The sequence below is a fragment of the Microplitis mediator genome, chromosome 9, assembly GCF_029852145.1.
Source record: "Microplitis mediator isolate UGA2020A chromosome 9, iyMicMedi2.1, whole genome shotgun sequence".
Classification (NCBI taxonomy): domain Eukaryota; kingdom Metazoa; phylum Arthropoda; class Insecta; order Hymenoptera; family Braconidae; genus Microplitis; species Microplitis mediator.
In genome coordinates this window covers 21482649-21507591 of record NC_079977.1, presented here as the reverse complement: position 1 = coordinate 21507591, position 24943 = coordinate 21482649, and the positions used below count along the sequence as shown (strand labels likewise).

Here is a 24943-nt window from a genome sequence, read left to right as displayed (position 1 = left end):
TTTAAATAATTAATTTATTTTAAATTACTAATAATTGATTGATCGTGTCATTCAATTGATAAATTTAAATGGCACCAAAATATTCAATCAATTACAATTTGATTATTAGTTTAATAAAAAAAAAAAATTATTTAAATTCTAAAAATTATTTAAATACAATGGAATGTTTTTTTTCTTTTTAAGGAATTTAATTAATTGAGCGACAAATTTATTCATTAATAAATAATAAAATGCTTCTAAATTTATTTACAATGAACTTTTTTTTATTATTAAATTATAAAATGCCCCGTCGCTTTTTATTTTTAATTAATAATAATTATATTAATTACATTATTTTATTTATTTATTAATATTTAAACAATTTAAAAACAATTGTTAAAATTTATTTTTTTCATTTCACTTGATAACATTTACTTTAAATTAATTATTTTTATAAATCACTTACAATAATTTGCGTTATCTATTTATCATACTGATATATTTTGTTAAATAAATTTAGAAAAAAAAAAAAACATTTTTTAAATTTTACAACCAACGATATTTTTATAAATCACCCCAAGTATGGGTTGTTGGTACTCATTTTAAAGCTCTCGCTATTTTCTACAAGACTATAAAAAAAAAATAATTATTTATCAGTAATTACAATTGTTGTTATTATTATTTGTATAACTTGAACTTTAAACGCCGATAACTTTTAAACCGTCGGTCCTACGGTATTTTTTTACATAAACAAATTTGTTGGCAATTAAATTATCGATAAATTTTTATCAGACAAAAAATATCGTAAAGTCGATTGTTCAAAAGTTATCAGCCATTTAAAATTTATATAGATAATTGTCGCAATGGCAATTGCAATTACTCAACAATTATTTAATATTTTCAATGACATATATCGACAGGAAATCGCCTGCGCTTTAAAACGAGTACCCACAACCCATACTTGTCTTAAATATTTATATCGATACCCAAAAATATCGATATCGATTTTTTACGTGATAAACTATATACATTTTATTTTACGTATTTTTTTTTTGTTTTTTTTTTCCAATAACAAAACTCGTAATTCAACTCATACCTCAAATGCTTCAATCTCAAATAATCTCAACTAATACTTTTTTTTATTATTTAATTAATTAAAAATTTTTTCTAATTTACAATTACGATATGACGTCCACTTATGTTAGTAATTAAAAATCTAATTATTTTTTTGAGTATCAATTTAAAAAAATTATTGTTATTATAAAAACATGCAATATATATTTAAAAAACAGTTCAAATATTTATCAATATGACGAAACATAAATTTAATTTTAAAAAAGTTTCTCTATGCAAAATTAATGGTCTGAAGACTTGAGTAATGGACTCATAAAATATTACCGAAGAATAAAACATTTTTGAAAGAGATCGGAAGTCTGGCAGTTATTTTAAACCCAACTGCAATTCAACCGATCAAAAAGATATAAATATTTATTAGGGTGCGTCATTTCGAAGCAACATTTTTTTTGTGCATAGAAAAAATCATAGTTTACAAAAAAAAAATTTTCGCGCGAAAAAAAAATTTGTATGTCGATTACAGACCCAGCTCATGGAAAAATTCGAATCCCATTTAAAAAACGCGGGAAAATTTTTTTTTTAAATGAGCATTTTTAACTCGTTAACAAATCGATAGATCGAATAGACTAATATATATTTTTGTAGGAAATTGAACGCTCTACAAAAAAAGTCTCTTATCATTTTTTGATAAATTCTTCTGTTCAAAAGTTATTAGAGCTCGGAGTAAATTTCGAGATCTTTTCACTTTTCCGGCGAAACTATCAGACTTATCACAAAATTTCATAGGAGCTTTTTTGTTGGCAATTTCATTCTCTACAAATTATTATCAGTAAAGTTTTTTCAAATTCCGCATTGTTTTCTAGTTATTTTCATTTTAATTTCCCGCTCTTATAATAGTGGTTCTGATCGATTTCAAAGCTCGACATTGAAATGAAAATAACTAGAGAACGAAGCGGAATTTGAAAAAACTTTACTGATAATAATTTGTAGAGAATAAAATTGTCTACAAAAAAGCTCCTATAAAATTTTGTGATAAGTCTGATAGTTTCGCCAGAAAAGTAAAAAGATCTCCAACTTTACTCCGAACTCTAATAACTTTCAAACAGAAGAATTTATCAAAAAATGATAAGAGACCTTTTTTGTAGAGCGTTAAATTTCCTACAAAATATGTATCAGTCTATTCGATCTATCGATTTGTTAACGAGATTAAAATACTCAAATTTAAAAAAAAAACTTTCCCGCGTTATTTAAATGAAAATCGAATTTTTCCATGAGCTGGGTCTGTAATCGACATACAATTTTTTTTCTGGCGCGAAAAATTTTTTTTTTGCACGCGCACTTAAAAATAAATGTTGCTCTGAAATGACGCACCTTGATATTTATATATATTTTGAAAAATTTTTATTATAATTATGAATATTCATGAAATTTTTATCACCAATTAAAAACTTAATGATAATACGGAATTAGATCACCTGAAAATGAGATTGATACCGATAAGTAATAAACTGCGAAAGATCGAGGGCAAGTTCCGGCCAATGCCGCACTGCAAGTGATCTTGGTGGTAGAAAGTTGAGGGCGGATGCTCGTCCCCGGGTTTGCACCACTCGCCTTTTGATTTTAATTCTTGCTGGCATATTTCTTTACACGGGGGACATATTAGCGCGCCTTTGTGCAGCCAATCGTTTTCGATTATTTTAATTGTTAATTTTTGACCAGCGTGATAACAAGTGTATGTATAGTTTGCGACCTGTAGATTAAATAGAAATTATGTTAATTTTTTTTTAGGCATCGATATATCGATTAATTCATTCGATAGATTATACATTGTAATATTATGATCAATCGATTTGTGGTACAGGTTTTTTATTTAAGACATCGATTATGATAATCGATTAATCGATGTATTTATTATCCAAATTAGTATTCGATTATCAAAATCGATACATCGATTGATCGATTTTATAAATCAATGTATCGATTATTTAAATCGATGGCTCGATTATTACAATTGATGAATCGATTATTTAAATTGATTAATCGATGTCTCGAATATTTGAATCGTTTCCTGAATTCATAATATTGATGAATCGATTTATCGAATAAAAATATCAATTAATCGATATGTTGGCTATTAAAATCGATGTCTCGATTATTTGAATCGATGTCTTGAGTATAATCAGTAATAAATCGATTTTTTGATTTAAATTGTTGTCTCGATTATTTAAATCTACAACGCGATTGAAATCGATATCTCGATTGAAATCGACGTCTCGAGTATTTGCATAAATGTCTGGATTATAAAAATTAATAAATCGATGTCTCGATTATTTAAATCGATGTCTCGATTATTTGAATCAATGTTTCGATCATTAAAATTGATAAATCCATCTATCAATTATTTAAATCGATTGATCGATTATTCACATCAATAAATCGATTATTTAAATCGATAAATCGATGTCTCGATTATAAAAATTAAAAGATCGATCTCTTGATTTAAATTGTTGTCTCGATTATTTAAATCGACGTCTCGATTATTCAAATCGATGTATCGATTATAAAAATTAATAAATCGATCTCTTGATTTAAATTGTTGTCTCGATTATTTAAATCGACAACTTGATTAAAATCGATGTCTCAATTGAAATTGACGTCTCGAGTATTTGAACCAATGTTTCGATCATTAAAATTGATAAATCGATGTATCGATTATTGAAATCGATTGATCGATTATTCAAATCAATAAATCGATTATTTTAATCGATAAATCGATTATAAAAATTAATAGATCAATTTCTTGATTTAAATTGTTGTCTCGATTATTCAAATCGACAAATCGATTGAAATCGATCTCTCGATTGAAATTGCCGTCTCGATCTTAAAAATTAATAAATCGACGTCTCGATTATTTAAATCGATGTATCGATTAGTTAAATCGATGTATCGATTAGTTAAATCGATGTATCGATTATAAAAATTAATAAATCGATCTCTTGATTTAAATCGAAAACTCGATTGAAATCGATGTCTCGATTGAAATTGACGTCTCGAGTATTTGAATCAATGTTTCGATCATTAAAATTGATAAATCGATGTATCGATTATTTAAATCGATTGATCGATTATTTAAATCGATTGATCGATTATTTAAATCGATTGATCAATTATTCAAATCAATAAATTGATTATTCAAATCGACAAATCGATTGAAATCGATCTCTCGATTGAAATTGACGTCTCGATCTTAAAAATTAATAAATCGGTGTCTCGATTATTTAAATCGATGTGTCGATTATAAAAATTAATAAATCGATATCTCGATTATTTAAATCGATGTCTCGATTATTTAGACAGACATCTCGATTTACATCAACGTCTCGAGTATTTGAATCAATGTTTCGATCATTAAAATTGATAAATCGATGTATCGATTATCCAAATCGATATATCGATTTTCTTCATAATTCAAAAAATAAAATTCTCCAACTAAAAAATTTTCTTTTTTTTTTTTTTTACCATAATATGAAGTCTTCCAGCTTCACACTTATATTGATAACACCCCGAGCCCCAGTGCTGCCATTGCCTCGCTTGTTTACACGTTCTCTCTTCCCACATATCATTAGTATGATCAAAACACCTCGAATGCGGCCCGTAATTTTCTAATGCGAAATTTTTTTCTGGATCTGCTCAAATTAAAACCAACAAAACAAAACAATCATCATTATCATCTGTCATAATCCCCTTAAATAAATTCATTCAAATTTACTCACGTGGATTGTTTTCTTCATAAAGACAGTGAGAGCCACGAATCACAATATTCTTAGCTCGCCACGTGAATTCTTGTATATAAGGACAATAGTCCGCCAGCGATACTGATCCGCCGTAGTATTGTTCTTTTCCCGACTGCACATGTGGGATCCAATCAAAATTCTATTCGAAATAATTTTATGTTCATTACCAACAAGTAATTAAATTTATTTATTTTCATAAATAATTACTCTGTTTTACCTGATATCTTTTTGGTAACGGCTGCGGATGCTCAACAAGATTACACAGAGCTACTGAACTTCGATCATCAGTACACTCTGTTTGTAATGGGTCTTGTTTCACTTTATTACAAAATGGATGGATTGTTTTTCCCCTTAAAGTCATAAAATTAATTAAATTAATTAACTATTTAATTAAAGATATTAAATAAAAAGATAGGATTAGATTTTTTTATAGAAAAAATTCTTACTTTGGATCCTCATCACTGAGCATCAAAAAAAAAAATGAAAAGTTTTGAAGAAAATTTAAATTGCAGAGAAAATTTAAAAAATTAAAAAATATAAGAGTAGGGATTAGATTTGAAGGCTTACGATAGACGTGATGAGCGCGTAGATATCCATTCTTTGCAAGATTTCATAGCGAAATCGCAGCCTAATCGGCGACCCCATCCGAGCTCTTGGGCCATTGAGTAGTTGGCGGTGTACCAGCCGGTGTCTTCCATCAGGGCAAGGGTTATACGGGAGTACACTGGGTTTTGTGTATGGGTACCAGTCATTGCTTCATTCTGATAAATTACAAGATTTATTGTTTTTATTATTTATTAGTAAATTTTGGTCATAAGATTTTGAGTTATAGATTGTAAGATTTCAGTATCTCGATTTAAAGATTTATCTATTGTCAGATTTTCATAAATTGACTACAAGATTTAGATGTGTCGATTACAAGATTTAGATGAATCGATCACAAGATTTAGGTAATCGATTACCAGATTTAGATAAATTGATGGCGAGATTTATTAATTATAAGATTTCAATACAAAAAGTGCAAGATTTAGAGAAATCGATTCTAAGATTTAGAAAAATCAATTACAAGATTTTAGCGTAACGATTGTAAGATTACAATGTATTGATAGTAAGATTTAAATAAATCGATCACCAGATTTGGATGAATCGATCATAAGTCTTAGGCAATTGATCACCAGATTTAGATAAACTGATCACGAGATTAATTGACTATAAGATTTCAATACAAAAATTACAAGATTCGGATAAATCGATTATAGGATTTCAGTATTTCGATTGAAAGATTTATTTATTATAAGATTTTAATAAAATGACTACAAGATTTAGATAAATCGATCACGAGATTTAGGCAATCAATCATTAGATTTAGATCAATCGATCGCAAGATTTATTTATTGTAAGATTTCAATGCAAAAAGTGCAAGATTTAGATAAATCGATTCTTAGATTTATAAAAACCAATTACAAGATTTTAGCGTAACGATTGTAAGATTACAATGTATTGATAGTAAGATTTAAATAAATCGATCATAAGATTTAGGTAATCGATCACCAGATTTGAATAAATCGATCACAAGCTTTCAATAGATCGATCACGAGATTTATTTATTTTAATATTTCAATAGAGAAATTACAAGATTTAGATAAATCGATTATAAAATTTAGATAAATCAATTAAAAGAGTTAGATAAACCGATTAAAAGATTTAGATAAATCGATTAAAACATTGAGATAAACCGTTTAAAAGATTTAGATAAATCGATTACAAGATTTAGATGAATCGATCACGAGATTTATTGATTATATGATTTCGATAAAAAATTGATAAGATTCGGAAAAATCGATTATAAGATTTCAGTATTTCAATTGAAAGATTTATTTATTATAAGATTTTAATAAAATGACTGCAAGATTTAGATAAATCGATCACGAGATTTAGGCAATCAATCATTAGATTTAGATCAATCGATCGCGAGATTTATTTATCGTAAGATTTCAATGCAAAAAGTGCAAGATTTAGATAAATCGATTCTTAGATTTATGAAAATCAATTACAAGATTTTAGCATAACAATTGTAAGATTACAATGTATTGATAGTAAGATTTAAATAAATCGATCACCAGCTTTAGATAAATCGATCACGAGATTCCAATAAATCGATGACGAGATTTAGATGATAGATCACGGGATTCATTTATTATAAGATTTCAATAAAAAAATTACAAGATTTAGATAAATCAATTACAAGATTTCAGCGTAACGATTGTAAGATTTCAATCTATTAATAGTAAGATTTAAATAAATCGATTACAAGATTTATCGATTATCCAATTTCAACAAAAAATTACAAGATTTAGATATATCGATTATAAAACTTTAATATATCGATTATGAGACTCAAATCAATCGATTACAATACTTTGATGAATCAATTTCAAGATTTTAAAAAATCGATTACAAGTTTTAAAAAAATTGATATCAAGATTTTAATGTATCAAGTATAAGATTTCTATATATCGATTACAAAATTTTGATAAATCGATTCAAAATATCGATTTGTCGAATTTTTTAGTAAATTTCAGAACTAGATTCAAAAATATCTATTCTAAAAATCGATTTAAAATTTCAATGTATCGCTAGAAAAAAATTAAAACGTACCTCAAAAACTCTTTTTTCCCAGTGGGTGAGTGCGGTCCCATCCTCCCCCTGATCCTCTAATTCGGCGCCTTCCAAATTAGGGCAATTAAAATGCGCACGTACTTCTTCTCTGACACGTGGCGTAACAATCATCTGCATCGACCGCTCGACGCTGCCACCCCTTACATGCCACTGCGGCCTCACTATTGTTTTTATCGTGTTCTCGCTCCACTGGTGCGTTTGCAGCCTTTTGATTAAAAAATAATCGATTAATTAGATACCTTCAATCAATAATTAGACGAATCGATCGCTTACTTTTCATTGAGTTGAGGTTTTCCGGTTTCCGCGCGTCTTGGTGTCCGCGGTTCCCCATTTTCATCGCGATAAAACGCATAGAGACTTAATGAAAAACCTAACGCGTGTAATATTTCATGTTTTACTGTACTCAGTAGAGTTTCGAGTTCTTGTGGCTTTGTGCTGATGCTTCCGGGACATAAATTTGCATGTCCAGCGATTGGCCTAAAAAATTTTATTTATTATATTTTATTATTATTTAAACAATTGTTAGAATTTTTTTTTTCATTTCACTTGAAAAAATTTATTTCAAATTAATTATTTTTATAAATCACTTTTAAATAATTAATTTATTTTAAATTACTAATAAGTGATTGATCGTGTCATTCAATTGATAAATTTAAATGGCACCAAAAAATTCAATCAATTACAATTTGATTATTAGTTTAATAAAAAAAAAAATTATTAAAATTCTAAAAATTAGTTAAATACAATGGAATGTTTTTTTTCTTTTTAAGGAATTTAATTAATTGAGCGACAAATTTATTCATTAATAAATAATAAAATGCTTCTAAATTTATTTACAATGAACTTTTTTTATTATTAAATTATAAAATGCCCCGTCGCTATTTATTTTTAATTAATAATAATTATATTAATTACATTATTTTATTTATTTATTAATATTTAAACAATTTAAAAACAATTGTTAAAATTTTTTTTTTTTCATTTCACTTGATAACATTTACTTTAAATTAATTATTTTTATAAATCACTTACAATAATTTGCGTTATCTATTTATCATACTGATATATTTTGTTAAATAAATTTAGAAAAAAAAAAAAAACATTTTTTAAATTTTACAACCAACGATATTTTTATAAATCACCCCAAGTATGGGTTGTTGGTACTCATTTTAAAGCTCTCGCTATTTTCTACAAGACTATAAAAAAAAAATAATTATTTATCAGTAATTACAATTGTTGTTATTATTATTTGTATAACTTGAACTTTAAACGCCGATAACTTTTAAACCGTCGGTCCTACGGTATTTTTTTACATAAACAAATTTGTTGGCAATTAAATTATCGATAAATTTTTATCAGACAAAAAAAAGCGTAAAGTCGATTGTTCAAAAGTTATCAGCCATTTAAAATTAATATAGATAATTGTCGCAATGGCAATTGCAATTACTCAACAAGTATTTAATATTTTCAATGACATATATCGACAGGAAATCGCCTGCGCTTTAAAACGAGTACCCACAACCCATACTTGTCTTAAATATTTATATCGATACCCAAAAATATCGATATCGATTTTTTACGTGATAAACTATATACATTTTATTTTTCATTTTTTTTTTGTTTTTGACGAAATTTACCTGTCTAATGCAGATTCTTGTTGACAATGAGCTGCATAAGCAACTGTCAATCCATTATGACAGCGTTCTGATTGTAATGCCGATACATAAAATACAAAATCAGCGCCATCAATTCCTTCACCAGCTGTACTACCCTCTTGTACACCGCATTTTTGTCCCGTTGCATTACATACCCTACATACCTATAAATATTAAAATTTTTTATCGATTAATAAAATTTTTTAAAAAATTCGCCCGCGAAAAGTTTAAAAAATTCCCTTTTTACCCTCGCGACGTCTCTACATCCTAAACTATCGCTTTTTCACAAAAAACACCCTCTTAATTTTTTATAGAGAATTTAATTCCCTACAAAATCTGTCTCTTTGATTTTTTCTCTATCTCGCATATTTTAGCGGTAATTTTAAAAAATAGTAACCGCGGATGAATTCCAGATAAAATTAAATTTTAAAATAATTAAAAAATACTTTTATTAATCAACAAATGGATTAATTACTTAATTTATATTTGAATCATATGTAGAAGCTATTAAATTAATTAAAACGTGATTTATAGCATCATCAATTTGTTTTTTATTTATAAAGCACGGAAGGTATTTTACGGAAATTAATTCATTAATTTAATTATTTAATTTATTACAGTTGATTGTATTGATAATAATAACAATAATAATTATTATTGTTATTATTATTTTATAAAGAGTGGATGTGTTATTGTGGAAGTAATAATCTCGGTGTAATATTTAATCAGTAGCTTAATGTAAAATATTGAGCTAAAACCCTCTAGCTTTTTCCTCATTTATTTTTCCCTTTATGCCTCGGAAGCGAAATTAGTAATTATTATTTTTAATTAATAGTAATAATGTCGTTGTTATTATTATCAGTAACAGTCCTTGTGTTAAATGATTGAAATTTATTTAAAAAATATGGAAGTTTTGAATTATTACTGCGAGGAATTCTGATTAAAAAAATTTGATTGATTTTTAATTTTTTTATGGGGAATTTTAAAATCTTATTGTGGAAAATTTTGAAGTCTATGAAAAATTTTGATTCAGAGAAATAGGAATTTTACAATAGAACTGTGGGGAATTTTAAGCCATTGTTATGGGGAATTTTTAAATCTTATTATAGGAAAATATGAGCTCCGGGAGAGTTTCGATTTAATAGAATGAAAATTTTACAATAAGATTGTGGGGAATTTTAAGCCATTGTTATGGGAAATTTTCAAATTTTATAATGGGAAATTTTAAACACTATGAAAAATTTTGATCTAGAGAAATAAAAACTTTTCAACTTGGCTGTGGGAAATTTTAAGCTATTGTTATATGGGGAATTTTGAAATCTTATTGTTGGAAAATTTTGAACTCTTTGAAAAATTTTGGTCTAGAGAAATAATAAGTTTACAACATGACTGCGGGAAATTTTGAGCTATTGTTATGGGGAATTTTAAAATCTTAGTGTAGGAAATTTCGAACTCCAGGAGAATTTCGATTGAAAGGAATGGAAAATTTTAAATATGACTGTGGGAAATTTTAAGCTATTGTTATGGGGAATTTCGAAATCTTATTGTGGAAAATTTTGAACTCTATGAAAAATTTTGATTCAGAGAAATAGAAAATTTACAATAAGACTGTGGGGAATTTTAAGCTGTTGTTATGGGGAATTCTGAAATCTTATTATAGGAAATTTTGAACTCCACGAGGATTCCGATTTAAAGAAATGGAAAATTTTAAATATGACTGTGGGGAATTTTAAGCTATTGTTATGGGGCATTTTAAAATCTTATTATGTCAAATTTTGATCTAGAGAATTAGAAACTTTCCAATATGACTGTGGAAAATTTTAAGCTATTGTTATGGGGAATTTTGAAATCTTAGTGTAGGAAATTTCGAACTCCAGGAGAATTTTGATTTAAAGGAATGAAAATTTTAAATATGACTTCGGGGAATTTGAACCTATTGATATGGGGAATTTTGAAATCTTATTATGTCAAATTTTGAACTCTATGAAAAATTTTGATCTAGAGAATTAGAAACTTTCCAATATGACTATAGAAAATTTTAAGCTATTGTAATGGGGAATTTTGAAATCTTATTGTAAGAAATTTTGAACTCCAGGAGAATTTTGATTGGGAAATTTTTTACTCTTAGTTGGAAAATTTCTAACTATCCATAGCAAATTTCAATTTAACTAAAATACGAAATTTACACGATCATCGTGGGGAATTCGAAATTTTTTTTTTTGGGAATCATCGAGTACAAAATTACTCACATCAAGATGAGCTTCCGGTACTCTAACTTCCCCACACATGGTCTCAGGTCGACATGTATCGATGCAATACGTATGGTGGTCTTTCACAAAAACTCGGCTGCTCTCACATTTTCTGTAACAAAAAAAAATTTCCCAATTTTCGATGAAATTCCTCGATTTTCTCTACCGAAAACAATTAAAATATCGATTATATGAATTCATTTAGTCATAACAAAGTAACTTTACTCTTAAAGACTGATAATTATTAGCGTCTGATGGATTTGAATTAAACCTGATTGCAATGGCAAGTCAATTAAGAAATTTCAAAGTGAAGAGCGTGATTGATATTCACGTAGACGGCATAGATGTGTTGTAATTAACATGTGTGCGTGTAAGACAAGTGAATGAGAGTAGATAGGGTAGTAAACAACGCAAATTAAGTCAATATTCACATCGTGCATGCAATTTCAAAACTTATATTATGGGAAATTGCCTATCGATTTTATGTACTATTTACACTTTTACCGCTCTATCCTACTATTTCTTTGTTACAAAAATAATCGATCGCAACTTATGATTTAACCCTTCAGGACATGGGCTATGAGATTTTTTCTCATGGTCAACTTCGATCTCATATATTTTTTAAATTTCAAATGGAAAGGCTACTTGAAAATTTTTGTATCGCACGACTCACGATGCGAAGCATCAGAGTGTGCTTTACGATATCTATAAATATTAGGGTGATCCAAAAAATAACAAATTTTTTTTTTCTCCGAAACAGGTTCAAAAGTTACATTTAGATAAAAAAAGACGCCTGTGAAAATTAGAGCTCTTAATATTAACATTAAAAGGTTCCGCATTGCACTTTTCTATTTTCCATAAGAATAACATGGGAAAAATTTTTTTTACGTCTTCTGATTTTTATAAGTAGCTAACGATGCGTCATACGAATAATTGGCAGGCATATTTTTGTAGGTAATTGAATGCTCTACAAAAAAAGATTCTTATCATTTTTTGATAAATCTATTTGTTCAAAAGTTATTTGAGTTTGAAGTCGAATTCATATTAAATTTTGAGATCTTTTTACTTTTCCGGCGAAACTATCAGACCTATGACAAAATATTATGGGACCTTTTTTGTAGACAATTTTATTCCCTACAAGTTATTTTCAATAAAATTTTTTCGAATTCCGCATTGTTTTCTAGTTATTTTTATTTTAATGTCAAGCTCTTAAAATCGATCAGAAGACTATTTTTTTTATGAGCATGACATTAAAATGAAAATAAATAGAAAACAATGCGGAATTCGAAAAAACTTTATTGGAAGTAACTTCTAGGAAATAAAATTGTCTACAAAAAAGGTCTAACGATATTTTGTAATAGGTCTGATAGTTTCGCCGGAAAAGTAAAAAGATCTCAAAATTTAATATGAATTCGACTTCAACCTCAAATAACTTTTGAACAAATAGATTTATCAAAAAATGATAGGAATCTTTTTTTGTAGAGCATTCAATTCCCTACAAAAATATGCCTGCCAATTATTCCTATGACGCATCGTTAGCTACTTATAAAAATCAGAAGACGCAAAAAAATTTTTTCCATGTTATTCTTATGGAAAATAGAAAAGTGCGATGAGGAACCTTTTAATGTCAATATTCAGCTCTAATTTTCACAGGTGTTTTTTTTTATCTGAATAAAACTTTTGAACCTGTTTCCGAGAAAAAAAAAAAATTTGTTATTTTTTGGATCACCCTAATATCTATGTAAAATTAACATGGATGGTGATATATCTATACATTATACGTACATTTATCCCACCAGGGGCGCTTGCGCATTACCGTCCTAGTACAGCTATTTTTTTTTTCTAATTCGTAAGCCTGAATTTTTTCAATTCAATTTTTTTTATTTACATATATTTTTTTTTTGTTATTAATAAAGATATTTTGAGTAGGTTCTTTTACAATTATAAAAAAAATACTAATATAATTAAAAAAAAAATTTTTAATGGAAGAAAATTGTATATATTTTAAATTTATTCGTGCTTCCCGCCATTTTTTTAATTATTATTTTATTATTTAATATTAAATGAGCATTATGAGTCGTGCACTTTTGGATTTTCAAAATTTTTTCACATATATGATGATATATATTTCTTCCATGACGGTAGTAACTCGTTCGATAATCTCTTATAATACCGTCTCTATACACAAACGCTTTCACCATTGACGTCGGAACGTCGGAAGTAGGGTTAGTAGGAATTACGTCGTCTACCGTCAGTTTTATTTCCTTCATCCCCATCACGAATCCTTTCTATTTCTACTCTTCCCTACTTCCTACTCTCCCATCTCTACCTCTCACTCGTCACTCCGACTCCCCACTACTCCTGTTTGTACTCGACTCTTTCCAATCACTTCGAGTCCCCACCACTCACCGCTCGCCTGACTGCCACTGAACTTTTTATTTTTGGCACTTCTCTTCTGTATCGAAGTACAGTCGCGTCGTGTTTATCCGCATGGACGGAGATCCGTCTTCCTACTCAATTCCGCACGTTAGAATACCGGATATTAAAACGTAAGATGACGGATACGTTGGAATTCAAGTTCGGACGTAAATATACAACAGGAAATGGAAAATAGACTTGCTGAGAACCGAAAAAATGGAGTTGACTAGGGGGGGGGGGGAGAAAGAGGGGTTAAGATGAGGAGTTGAAGAAGAGGAGGCTGAAAAATCCCCTGGGTAGAATTTCCATCGTCTCGACTAAATCGAGGTGATGAGAAGCGTAAAAACATTTGAGCTCTGAGGAATGACGTAAAAAGAGTAAAAAATTAAGGAGGTTAGGAAAAGTTATTACTGTAACGAGAATACGTTTTTTTTCTGTGTAAAGTTGGGAAGATACTGGAGAGTATTTTTTTCGACACAAGATTGGAAAATTATGAAAATATAATTATATTTTAATGTTAAAATTTATTTTTTTCATTTCACTTGATAACATTTACTTTAAATTAATTATTTTCATAAATCACTTACAATAATTTGCGTTATCTATTCATCATACTGATATATTTTGTTAAATAAATTTAGAAAAAAAAAAACATTTTTTAAATTTTACAACCAACGATATTTTTATAAATCACCCCAAGTATGGGTTGTTGGTACTCATTTTAAAGCTCTCGCTATTTTCTACAAGACTATAAAAAAAAAATATAATTATTTATCAGTAATTACAATTGTTGTTATTATTATTTGTATAACTTGAACTTTAAACGCCGATAACTTTTAAACCGTCGGTCCTACGGTATTTTTTTACATAAACAAATTTGTTGGCAATTAAACTACCGATAAATTTTTATCCGACAAAAAATAGCGTAAAGTCGATTGTTCAAAAGTTATCAGCCATTTAAAATTTATATAGATAATTGTCGCAATGGCAATTGCAATTACTCAACAATTATTTAATATTTTCAATGACATATATCGACAGGAAATCGCCTGCGCTTTAAAACGAGTACCCACAACCCATACTTGTCTTAAATATTTATATCGATACCCAAAAATATCGATATCGATTTTTCACGTGATAAACTATATACATTTTATTTTACGTATTTTTTTTTTGTAACAAAACACATTGAAATTTCCGTATAAATAATGATTCCTAAAAATTTTATCAATTATCTTAATAATTCGAATCTATTTAATTTTCATATATTCAAAATTGTTAAAATAACTTATTGAACTCGAAAAAGTATATTTAATATTTACATAATTTACCTTAAAAAATTATAATGGCAAAGAAAATGTAAAATATATTTCCACGACGAGGATGCAATTTACTGAATAAATATTTAACTCATTTTTTATTTGCATCTTCTTTGAATACTAGGATAGATACAGATCGGGAGTTTAATGTCGATCGTCTCGACGAATGTAAAAAACTAAATAAATAACAAGTACGGTAACAAGTTTTTTTTTCTCCTTGTTTTTCTTCCATTTGTATCTTTATCGGAACATTTGAGGAAATAAATTGAATAAATTGTTTGCTGTAACTATCTTATATTTATATAAAGAAATTGTACGTTTTCTCATCGAAAATGTCGCGATTTTATCATTAAATAGAATTATTCTCATTTTAAGTGGCTATTTATCCACAAAATATCTTATTATATTTAATATTAAGATAAGACTGAACATCGGTTTTAAATATACAAGGAAAAAAATTTTCACGATCTTTTTATCGTACTTTTTATTGTATAAAATTGTACGCTGGACCAGACTCTCCAAATAATAGTTTTTACTATATACTATCGTAAATTCTCTTTGATAAATATTACTACCAAAAAAATTATGATAACCGATACTTTAGAGCAAATTATACAAGGCTGGTTCACAAAGTTTACAATACGAGTATCGTAATATTGAACAGTCGATAATGTAGAATTTCCGGCCCTACGAACGAAAAAGAGAAGGTTGCTGACTGATGCAGTCAGAGAGAAAATAGAGAAAGAGAAGAATTAAAGGAAGATTGTTGAGGACACGTGACGTCATTTCATCATCTGAGGATTTCACGTCATGGCTCTTGACCAGATTGTCAAATGAGTATGAGGTGGAATTGTTATATATTGAAACAGGCATGAATATAAACACTTGTGAGAAGCGTAGATGGTAGCGCCATCTCGTACGGAAAAGCCGAATCCCAATATACATATTTATACCCATACAAACATCTTATCATAGTGTAGGTAACTCATACACTGGTCACTCATATGTACACTAGCGCTATGCACGACAAATACTACTAACATTAATTTAGAAATACTCCTATTTGAGTATCGTTAAATTTGTTACTTACATTGGAAAGATACAGAGGCAGCACTGGGAAGTTAAAAAAAAATACAAGAATTATAATGTTTTTATATCTTATTGCACGCCTCGGAAGCGAAGCGGGAAGGTTGTGCTTTATAACCGACCTGTCAAGGTCACACGATTTCCACTCATTAAAGTGCATATATTTTTTTTCTATTACTCTTACACATTATGAAAAGCACATCAATATAAAGCTGAAACACTAATAAATAATCCTGATACTTTTTTTAATTTGCCCAATATGTATTAATATAAAAAAAAGTTCATTAAAAAAAATTTATCGTGGACGTCCATTAGTCTGTGGTTAAAAAAAAAGGCGTGGTACGGATATCTCGAGAACGACTTGACGAAACTACTTAATTATTTTTTCAAAATTTTCAGAAATAAGCAAAGAAGGTTCCTTTCGAAAATTACTACTGTAGGCCTTCTCGTTTTTTTAAAAATAAATCATTACGGTTAAAACCGGCAATCTTACATGTAAACAAACACACACTGCCGCCATTTTTCATTAGGAATGTTCTCCTTATTTTTTTTTTTTTTTACTTTTATTACCGTATATTTACCATGAAAATTTCTATGGGAAAAGAGCGGGATATTCAATTTTATTCGAAATTTAACTTTTAAAAAAAAAACATAACATGAGCGTTCGAGGCGTGCACTTTTGGATTTTCCAAATTTTTTTTCATTCCTGTGCTTTTTACGATACCAGTATTGGATTTTTTTTAACAGAACTTAATACAACAATCTTTTGGTTAAATTACGATAGTAAATTGTAAAAAATATTTTGTAAACAGTAAGTTTTTATACAAAATATTTGATAGTTTACGGTAAAACGAGTCGGGTCCAGGATTACGATACTTGAAGAGTAAATTTTCGTACTCTCTAAATATGAATTAGTGATTTTTCACTAATTTCAAGTGAATATTCAAGGCTACAATCGTACCACGCAGAATTAGTGAATATTCAATAAATGAATATGTGAGTATTAGAATTCACTGATTTGATAAGTGAATATGAGAATCCACTAAATTGAAAAGTGAATATGGGAATCCACTAATTTCATCGGTGAAAAAAAATATTATATTGCGAAAAAAAATATAAGACACTTGTAATTAGATCCGAAATGTGATTAATGTATTAGAATCATTACTTAGAGGAAGTATACATGATTTTGATTGATGAAAAAATCCCGGTGACTGCTGGGCTCGAACCTGCATCCTTCCGATTCAAAGTCTTTGACGCTATCCACTGCGCTGGCCTACGCATGTGATCGCGTGAGTGTAAATAGTATATTCGTTATGATACCAAACAATAACTGATGAAGAAATAAAAAATCCGTGATGTTATGATTGACGTACTCTACATATAAATATATTATTGTTCTGTACTTTTCCATGCGGGTCAGTATGTAAATTTTTTCAATTATTTGTCAAAATTATTGACCCTCAAGGAAATTGATCGAGGGGGGAGGGGAGCCGATGGCTCGACCATGAAATTTAGTAAAAAACGAAACAATGCTCCGCGACTGAGGTGTTCAAAAATACTGCGTATTAGTAAATTAAAATTTATAATTATCTCTAATGACTGTAATGAATAATTTAATTTGTTGATGCCGATCGATTTTCAACGAACTGCAGTCAGCCATTTTACGCTTCGCGGTTTTCCGCGGTGTTTTTCTCAACACGTGAAAGCACTTATTTTGTATTACTAGTATCGATTTTCAGACAAATAAAACAACATTATCGTTTATTATTATTACCAGAGTGCAAGCAAATAATAAAAAAATAGTCCAGTTATTAAATGAATAATTCAAATTATTAATAGAATCTAATGGTCTAGAAAAAAGTTCTGTTCTAAATGGGGAGTTAAAATTTTTTGGTTCAATAATGAATAATAATTAGAGTAAATGCTGACTTTATTGATTAAAACACTTTCAATACATCAAGTAGAACATCTATAGTTATTAAAAACACACTGGAAAAATGATTAATTCATTATTACAAACGTTTTTATTAAATTTTTCGAATGAATATTGAATAATTAACGACAAGGAATTTTTATTTCAAAAAGACTATTTGTCATATTCATAAAAAATCAACTATAAAATAAACTTGTACTTTAAGTATTGATTCAAATATATGATTATTCTTCATGTTTTTGCAGTAAATTTCTAGCTTTATAAAAAGGTCATGAACTATGATCTCAAAATACTAGCAAACTGTAAAAAATCGAATCATACATGGCCACATATGAAAATTGGACATATATGCTTCATATATAACCCGTATATGCATCATATATGCCCACATATGCTCTGTAAAGATTTATATATGAATATATAGTCCATATATGATCTACATATGCTTCATATATGTCCATATATGATCCACATATATTTTATATATAGTTATGTCTGTCCATATATGCCCATTAGGTGCGTCATTGAGGAGCAAAATTTTTTTTTAAGTGCATGTGGAAAAAATCATAGTTCACAAAAAAAAAATTTTCGCGCGAGAAAAAAAATTGTATGTCGATTACAGACCCAGCTCATGGAAAAATTCGACTCCCAAATAAATAACGCGGGAAATTTTTTTTTTAACTTTGAGTATTTTTAACTCGTTAACAAATCGATGGATCGAATAGACGAATACATATTTTTGAAGGAAATTGAACGCTTTAAAAAAAAAGTCTCTTATCGTTTTTTGATAAATCCATCTGTTCAAAAGTTATTAGAGCTCGGAGTAAAGTTGGAGATCTTTTCACTTTTCTGGCGAAACTATCAGACTTATCGCAAAATTTCATAGGGTCTTTTTTGTTGGAAATTTTATTCTCTACAAGTATTATCAGTAAAATTTTTTCAAATTCCGCATTGTTTTCTAGTTATTTTTATTTTAATTTCAAGCTCTTAAAAAAGTAGTGTTCTGATCGATTTCAAGAGCTCGACATTAAAGTGAAAATAACTAGAAAACAATGCGGAATTTGAAAAAACTTTATTGATAATAATTTGTAGAGAATAAAATTGTCAACAAAAAAGACCCTATGACATTTTGCGATAAGTCTGATAGTTTCGCCAGAAAAGTAAAAAGATCTCCAACTTTACTCCAATCTCAAATAACTTTTGAACAGATGGATTTATCAAAAAAATGATAAGAGACCTTTTTTTGTAAAGCGTTCAATTTCCTACCAAAATATATATTAGTCTATTCGATCCATCGATTTGTTAACGAGGTAAAAATACTCAAAGTTAAAAAAAAAATTTCCCGCGTTATTTAAATGGGAGTCGAATTTTTCCATGAGCTGGGTCTGTAATCGACATACAATTTTTTTTTCTTGCGCGAAAATTTTTTTTTTGTGTTGAACTATGATTTTTTCCATGCACTAAAAAAAAAATTTTGCTCCGAAACGACGCACCCTAATGCCCATATATATACTCCATAGATTTGTATATGAAAAATAAACAGATTCCTATGTATGCTTTATATGTTCATATATGCGCTATAATGGTCCATATATGATCCATAAATGCTCCCAATACGCCCATGTATGCTGTATGATGATCCATACATAAAAATTCGCCATATATGGTCTAATTATGCTTCAAACATGTCCATATACACATCATATATGTTCACATATGATCCATATAAGAAAATGGGCCATTGATCATAGAAGTATGCTTCATATATGCCCATATATAGATTACATATAGAGCATGTATGCTTCATATATGGTCAAATTTTCATATATGATCCATTTTTCTCGACAATATCCCAAAACTAATGCAAAATCCCATATTCGCCTGACCGATTTTCTTCAATTTCGAGCTCTACTCCTTCTACGGAGCTGAAATTGTCTGTAAAGTCTAGACCATTTACTAAAAAGTATCTCCATTCCGAAAATCACAATTCCCAACAAGAAAACCGATCCCGTAAAAATATAAGCGAACACAAAATTATCCAAGTCAATTTGCCCATAGTTCGTATCTTCATTAATCTTGTCTTTTTTCTTCAACTTATCAATTCTCTCCCTTATTTTCTTGTCATCTCTATACTTATTAAATCCCATTTCCAGCGGGATCAGACCAACGCCATCAAGTTTTGATTTCAAAGCCCAGTTTTTTCTGGTCCAATAGACCAAATATTTTTTGAACACTATTTTTCTTGACAAATGCAACTCATTAAATTGCAATGCTCTGTATACTAATGAATTAGTGTTATAAATACACGCAACAGTCGGGTCTTTAAGTGCTTCCTTGTAACATTCTTTGATAACCGTGAAATTTGATGAATGCAAATACTCTTTGTCCTCATCAGTCTCCCACAATTTCTGACTCATCATATCATTGTGTAGTATTCCATCAAAGTAGACGTGGTATTTATGCTCATAGAGATCTTGCAGCGTATCAACATTGCGTCTCATTGGTTTCGACAATACCGCAGTTATCTGGCCCTGGAACTCTGGCATTACCGTGAACACAAACAGGAACCCGGTAAAGAAAACAATCCGCATAGAGAGACGGTCTATGGGGGACAAGATTCCCATGCTTGCTGAGATTCTTACCACGTCCATAATACCCCTTCTTACATCAAATTTGTTGTTAATTATTATTACCACCGATATCAGGATGAGCACGACAAGGCACAGGACCAGAAACTGTGGATTGTAAGCTAACTCGCTAATTGCCGTTGAGTAATTGGTTTTCTTTGTGATAATTGAGAACTTGACTTCGCGATACGCGGTTATGATATCAGTGAACTCGGGATTAGTGTCCGCTAATTGCCGCAATTGGTCACCCATGTCGTACTCATTGTTGACCAATAGCTCAATGTAGCCGCGGTTGTTCGCATTTCGTGCCATACTTGAAGGGAAAAAATCTGTTTTCCATGTGGCGTTTATGTGCGAAAGTAAACTGTATATATCGACGATTTTTGCGCCTAAGGTTTTGTTCATATGTTTGTTTAGGGCATGAATTTTTCCTTGGGCAGTATCGTTTTTTATGACACCAAAAGCACTGGCTTTAATCTGGTGGCCGTCTAGGTACTGCGTCTTATCGAAGGTTAGATTTTTACATACTTTCTGGTCTGTAAAGAGATATAGTCATGTAAGTGGCCGTTTATTTTATAGACTACATTTATCTTAGTGAGTAAAGTTAAAAATTTTCTGTTTTAAATTTGAAGGTTAGGAAAATGAAAAGTGTCATTGGTTTTTTGCAAATATCTAGGTAAATATTGAGTTATTCGAAAAATAGTAAGACACCTTTTTTGTAGAGCTTCAAATTCTCTACAAAAAAGGTGTCTTATACTTTTTTCAAAAACTGAATAGCAACGGAGATATTTCGAGTTTAAAATTGCTTGGGATCCCAAGAGACTGTTAAGAGATGAAAATCAAGTAATGTTTGTTTTTTACAAGTATCTATGCAAATATTGAGTTAACCAAAAATAGTAAGATACCTTTTTTGTAGCGCTTTAAATTTTCTACAAAAAAGTTGTCTTATACTTTTTTCAAAAATTGAATAGCAACGGAGATATTTTGAGTTTAAAATTGCCCGGAATCCCAAGAGACTGTTAATAGATGAATATCACGTTATGTTTTTTTTTTACAAATATCTATGCAAATATTGAGTTATTCAAAAAATAGTAAGATACCTTTCTTGTAGCGCTTTAATTTTTCTACAAAAAAGTTGTCTTATACTTTTTTCAAAAATTGAATAGCAACGGAGATATTTTGAGTTTAAAATTGCCTGGAATCCCAAGAGACTGTTAATAGATGAATATCACCTAATGTTTGTTTTTTACAAATATCTATGTAAATATTGAGTTATTCAAAAAATAGTAGGATACCTTTTTTGTAGCGCTTTAAATGCTCTACAAAAAAGGTATCTTATGCTTTTTTCAAAAACTGAATAGCAACAGAGATATTTCGAGTTTAAAATTACCCATTTAGTGATCTGAGTAATAAACAAAGTGCTCGTTTTTAATAAAAGAGTAGTTCAAAAAAATAAAATACCTTCTGAATATCTCAGACTGTAGAGTGTCGATTTATTCCCAATAAATTTTTCCGCAGTTTCAATTTCTTCCCACGGTAGCGGCGCGTACTTCGTGAACGGGTTAAAAGTATAAACAAAACTCAGATCTTTTTGATAACACAAGTAATACGCAGACAACAAATCATATTTCCACAAAAATTTCAATATATTTCCCGCGTTTGCGCAGCCAGACTCTTCATTAGTCTCCAGGATCAAAAATGGAGACGTGATGCTCCAAATTTTTGATGATTTAAATTCTTTGATTAAAATTCCCAGTTTTTCAATTGACTCAAATGAAAGCACATACGTCGGGTAAGAAGGAATCAAACCCGTCATCTTCTCTGATTTAAAATTACCGTCGATTACAATCATCGGATTTTTGGCATCAAAATCATATGGGTTTTGAACTTCGGAATCGTCAACTAAATCCGCGGTTATTATCAACGGGTTTGAATTATTTGTAAAACACATTTCAGCCAATTTTCTCTGTTAATGATATTAATAAATAATTAATTAATTAATCAAAAATTATTAATAATAATTGAAATAATTAAAATTACCGCATGGCTGCTCAGACGTTTCGTTGAATCTTTGGACGACGAATCGTGAATTTTAAAATTGTAACACGTAATACTGACGATAAACGAGCAAAAGTAAAATAAAATAATGATATTAAGCCTCATTATTAATGAAATTAATCAATTGATTAAAATTTCTAATGATTTAATTCGTAAAATAAGCGGTAGTATGAATGACTAATTGACGTTTGGCAGAACCTGCTCGCGATGGAATATCAATTGCGACTGACCCGCTGGCTGGAATCCTTCAGCTAATAATATTAAAAGTAATGTATCGATTTAAGTTATTGCGATGAATAATTTAATTGTTTATGCCCATCGACTTTCAACAGCTAGCAGTCGCTATTTCATGCGTGACGCTGTTTTCCGTTAATGATTTTCTTCTCGTTAGTGTGCGACCGCTTGAAAGCACTTAGCTTGAATTAGTACCATCGATTGACGAGACAAATAATTGCTACAACTTGACAATAATTAAAGTGATTTCGCGGAATTATGGTGGGATCATTATTTCATGGGATGTTGGGTGGCAGAATACACGGAAAGAAAGTTTCACTAAAATTTACAATGTTAACATCGTGATCGTGGACTACACTTTCATTAGCATCAATTTTAAAATGTCTTCTTTTAAAATTTACAATGTACGCAGAAAAAAAATTCTACTCTCTTAACGAGAATCATTGAAAATTTCATTAATTTCGGTAATGAAGCAGTATTCACTTCATAATCAGTGTATTTAAATAACAAATTAGTGAATTCTCGCTAATAAATTTAGTACTATAATTTTCACTAGCAAATTAGTGATATTCACTACTGAACTAGCGATATTTTCATAATTTCTACAAGTGAAACTGTTATTCACTTCTTAATTTATGAATTTCACAATTTCACTAGTAACTTTAACTAGCAAATAATTAAATATTTTACTAGATATAAATATAATTAATAATTATGGTGCTATTTTTGAAAATTTTAATAAAAAACTTTCAAAATAAAAAAAAATAGAAGTACAGAACAATAATATATTTATATGAAGAGTACGTCAATCATAGCATCACGGATTTTTTATTTCTTCATCAGTTATTGTTTGGTATCATAACGAATATACTATTTACACTCACGCGATCACATGCGTAGGCCAGCGCAGTGGATAGCATCAAAGACTTTGAATCGGAAGGATGCAGGTTCGAGCCCAGCAGTCACCGGGATTTTTTCATCAATCAAAATCATGTATACTTCCTCTAAGTAATGATTCTAATACATTAATCACATTTCGGATCTAATTACAAGTGTCTTATATTTTTTTTCGCAATATAATATTTTTTTTCACCGATGAAATCAGTGGATTCCCATATTCACTTTTCAATTTAGTGGATTCTCATATTCACTTATCAAATCAGTGAATTCCAATATTCACATATTCATTTAGTGAATATTCACTAATTCTGCGAGGTACGATTGTAGCATTGACAATTAGTGAATATTCACTTGAAATTAGTGAAAAATCACTAATTCATATTTAGAGAGTACGAAAATTTACTCTTCAAGTATCGTAATCCTGGACCCGACTCGTTTTACCGTAAACTATCAAATATTTTGTATGAAAACTTACTGTTTACAAAAGATATTTTACAACTTACTATCGTAATTTAACCAAAAGATTGTTGTATTAAGTTCTGTTAAAAAAAATCCAATACTGGTATCGTAAAAAGCACAGGAATGAAAAATAAGATATAAAAACATTATTATTCTTGTATTTTTTTTTAACTTCCCAGTGCTGCCTCTGTATCTTTCCGATGTAAGTAACAAATTTAACGATACTCAAATAGGAGTATTTCTAAATTGATGTTAGTAGTATTTGTCGTGCATAGCGCTAGTGTACATATGAGTGACCAGTGTATGAGTTACCTACACTATGATAAGATGTTTGTATGGGTATAAATATGTATATTGGGATTCGTCTTTTCCGTACGAGATGGCGCTACCATCTACGCTTCTCACAAGTGTTTATATTCATGCCTGTTTCAATATATAACAATTCCACCTCATACTCATTTGACAATCTGGTCAAG

General features: G+C 29.2%; 2 protein-coding genes across 3 annotated transcripts in view; both read right to left on the bottom strand.

Annotated features, from left to right (window-relative positions):
* Nucleotides 1-216: 216 nt before the first annotated feature.
* LOC130675149 (leishmanolysin-like peptidase) overlaps nt 217-24943 on the bottom strand; it is a 130481-nt gene continuing 105754 nt past the window's right edge. The window contains exons 5-14 of one of the 2 annotated variants that reach the window (XM_057480668.1): nt 11431-11542; nt 9164-9345; nt 7800-8003; nt 7506-7731; nt 5415-5608; nt 5294-5308; nt 5065-5197; nt 4827-4986; nt 4573-4739; nt 217-2803 (exon numbers count right to left, since the gene is read on the bottom strand). In XM_057480668.1, coding sequence (XP_057336651.1) covers nt 2525-2803; nt 4573-4739; nt 4827-4986; nt 5065-5197; nt 5294-5308; nt 5415-5608; nt 7506-7731; nt 7800-8003; nt 9164-9345; nt 11431-11542 — 1672 coding nt within the window. In that variant the 3' untranslated portion in view covers nt 217-2524. The remainder of the gene's footprint in view (nt 2804-4572; nt 4740-4826; nt 4987-5064; nt 5198-5293; nt 5309-5414; nt 5609-7505; nt 7732-7799; nt 8004-9163; nt 9346-11430; nt 11543-24943) is intronic. The other variant, XM_057480669.1, reaches the window with a different exon arrangement.
* Nucleotides 18357-23073, bottom strand: LOC130675150 (uncharacterized). The gene is made up of 3 exons (XM_057480670.1): nt 22857-23073; nt 22278-22782; nt 18357-21352 (listed from the first exon to the last, which is right to left on the bottom strand). Exons 1-3 carry the CDS (start codon nt 22977-22979, stop codon nt 20085-20087), a joined length of 1896 nt encoding a protein of 631 aa, XP_057336653.1. The 5' UTR covers nt 22980-23073; the 3' UTR covers nt 18357-20084.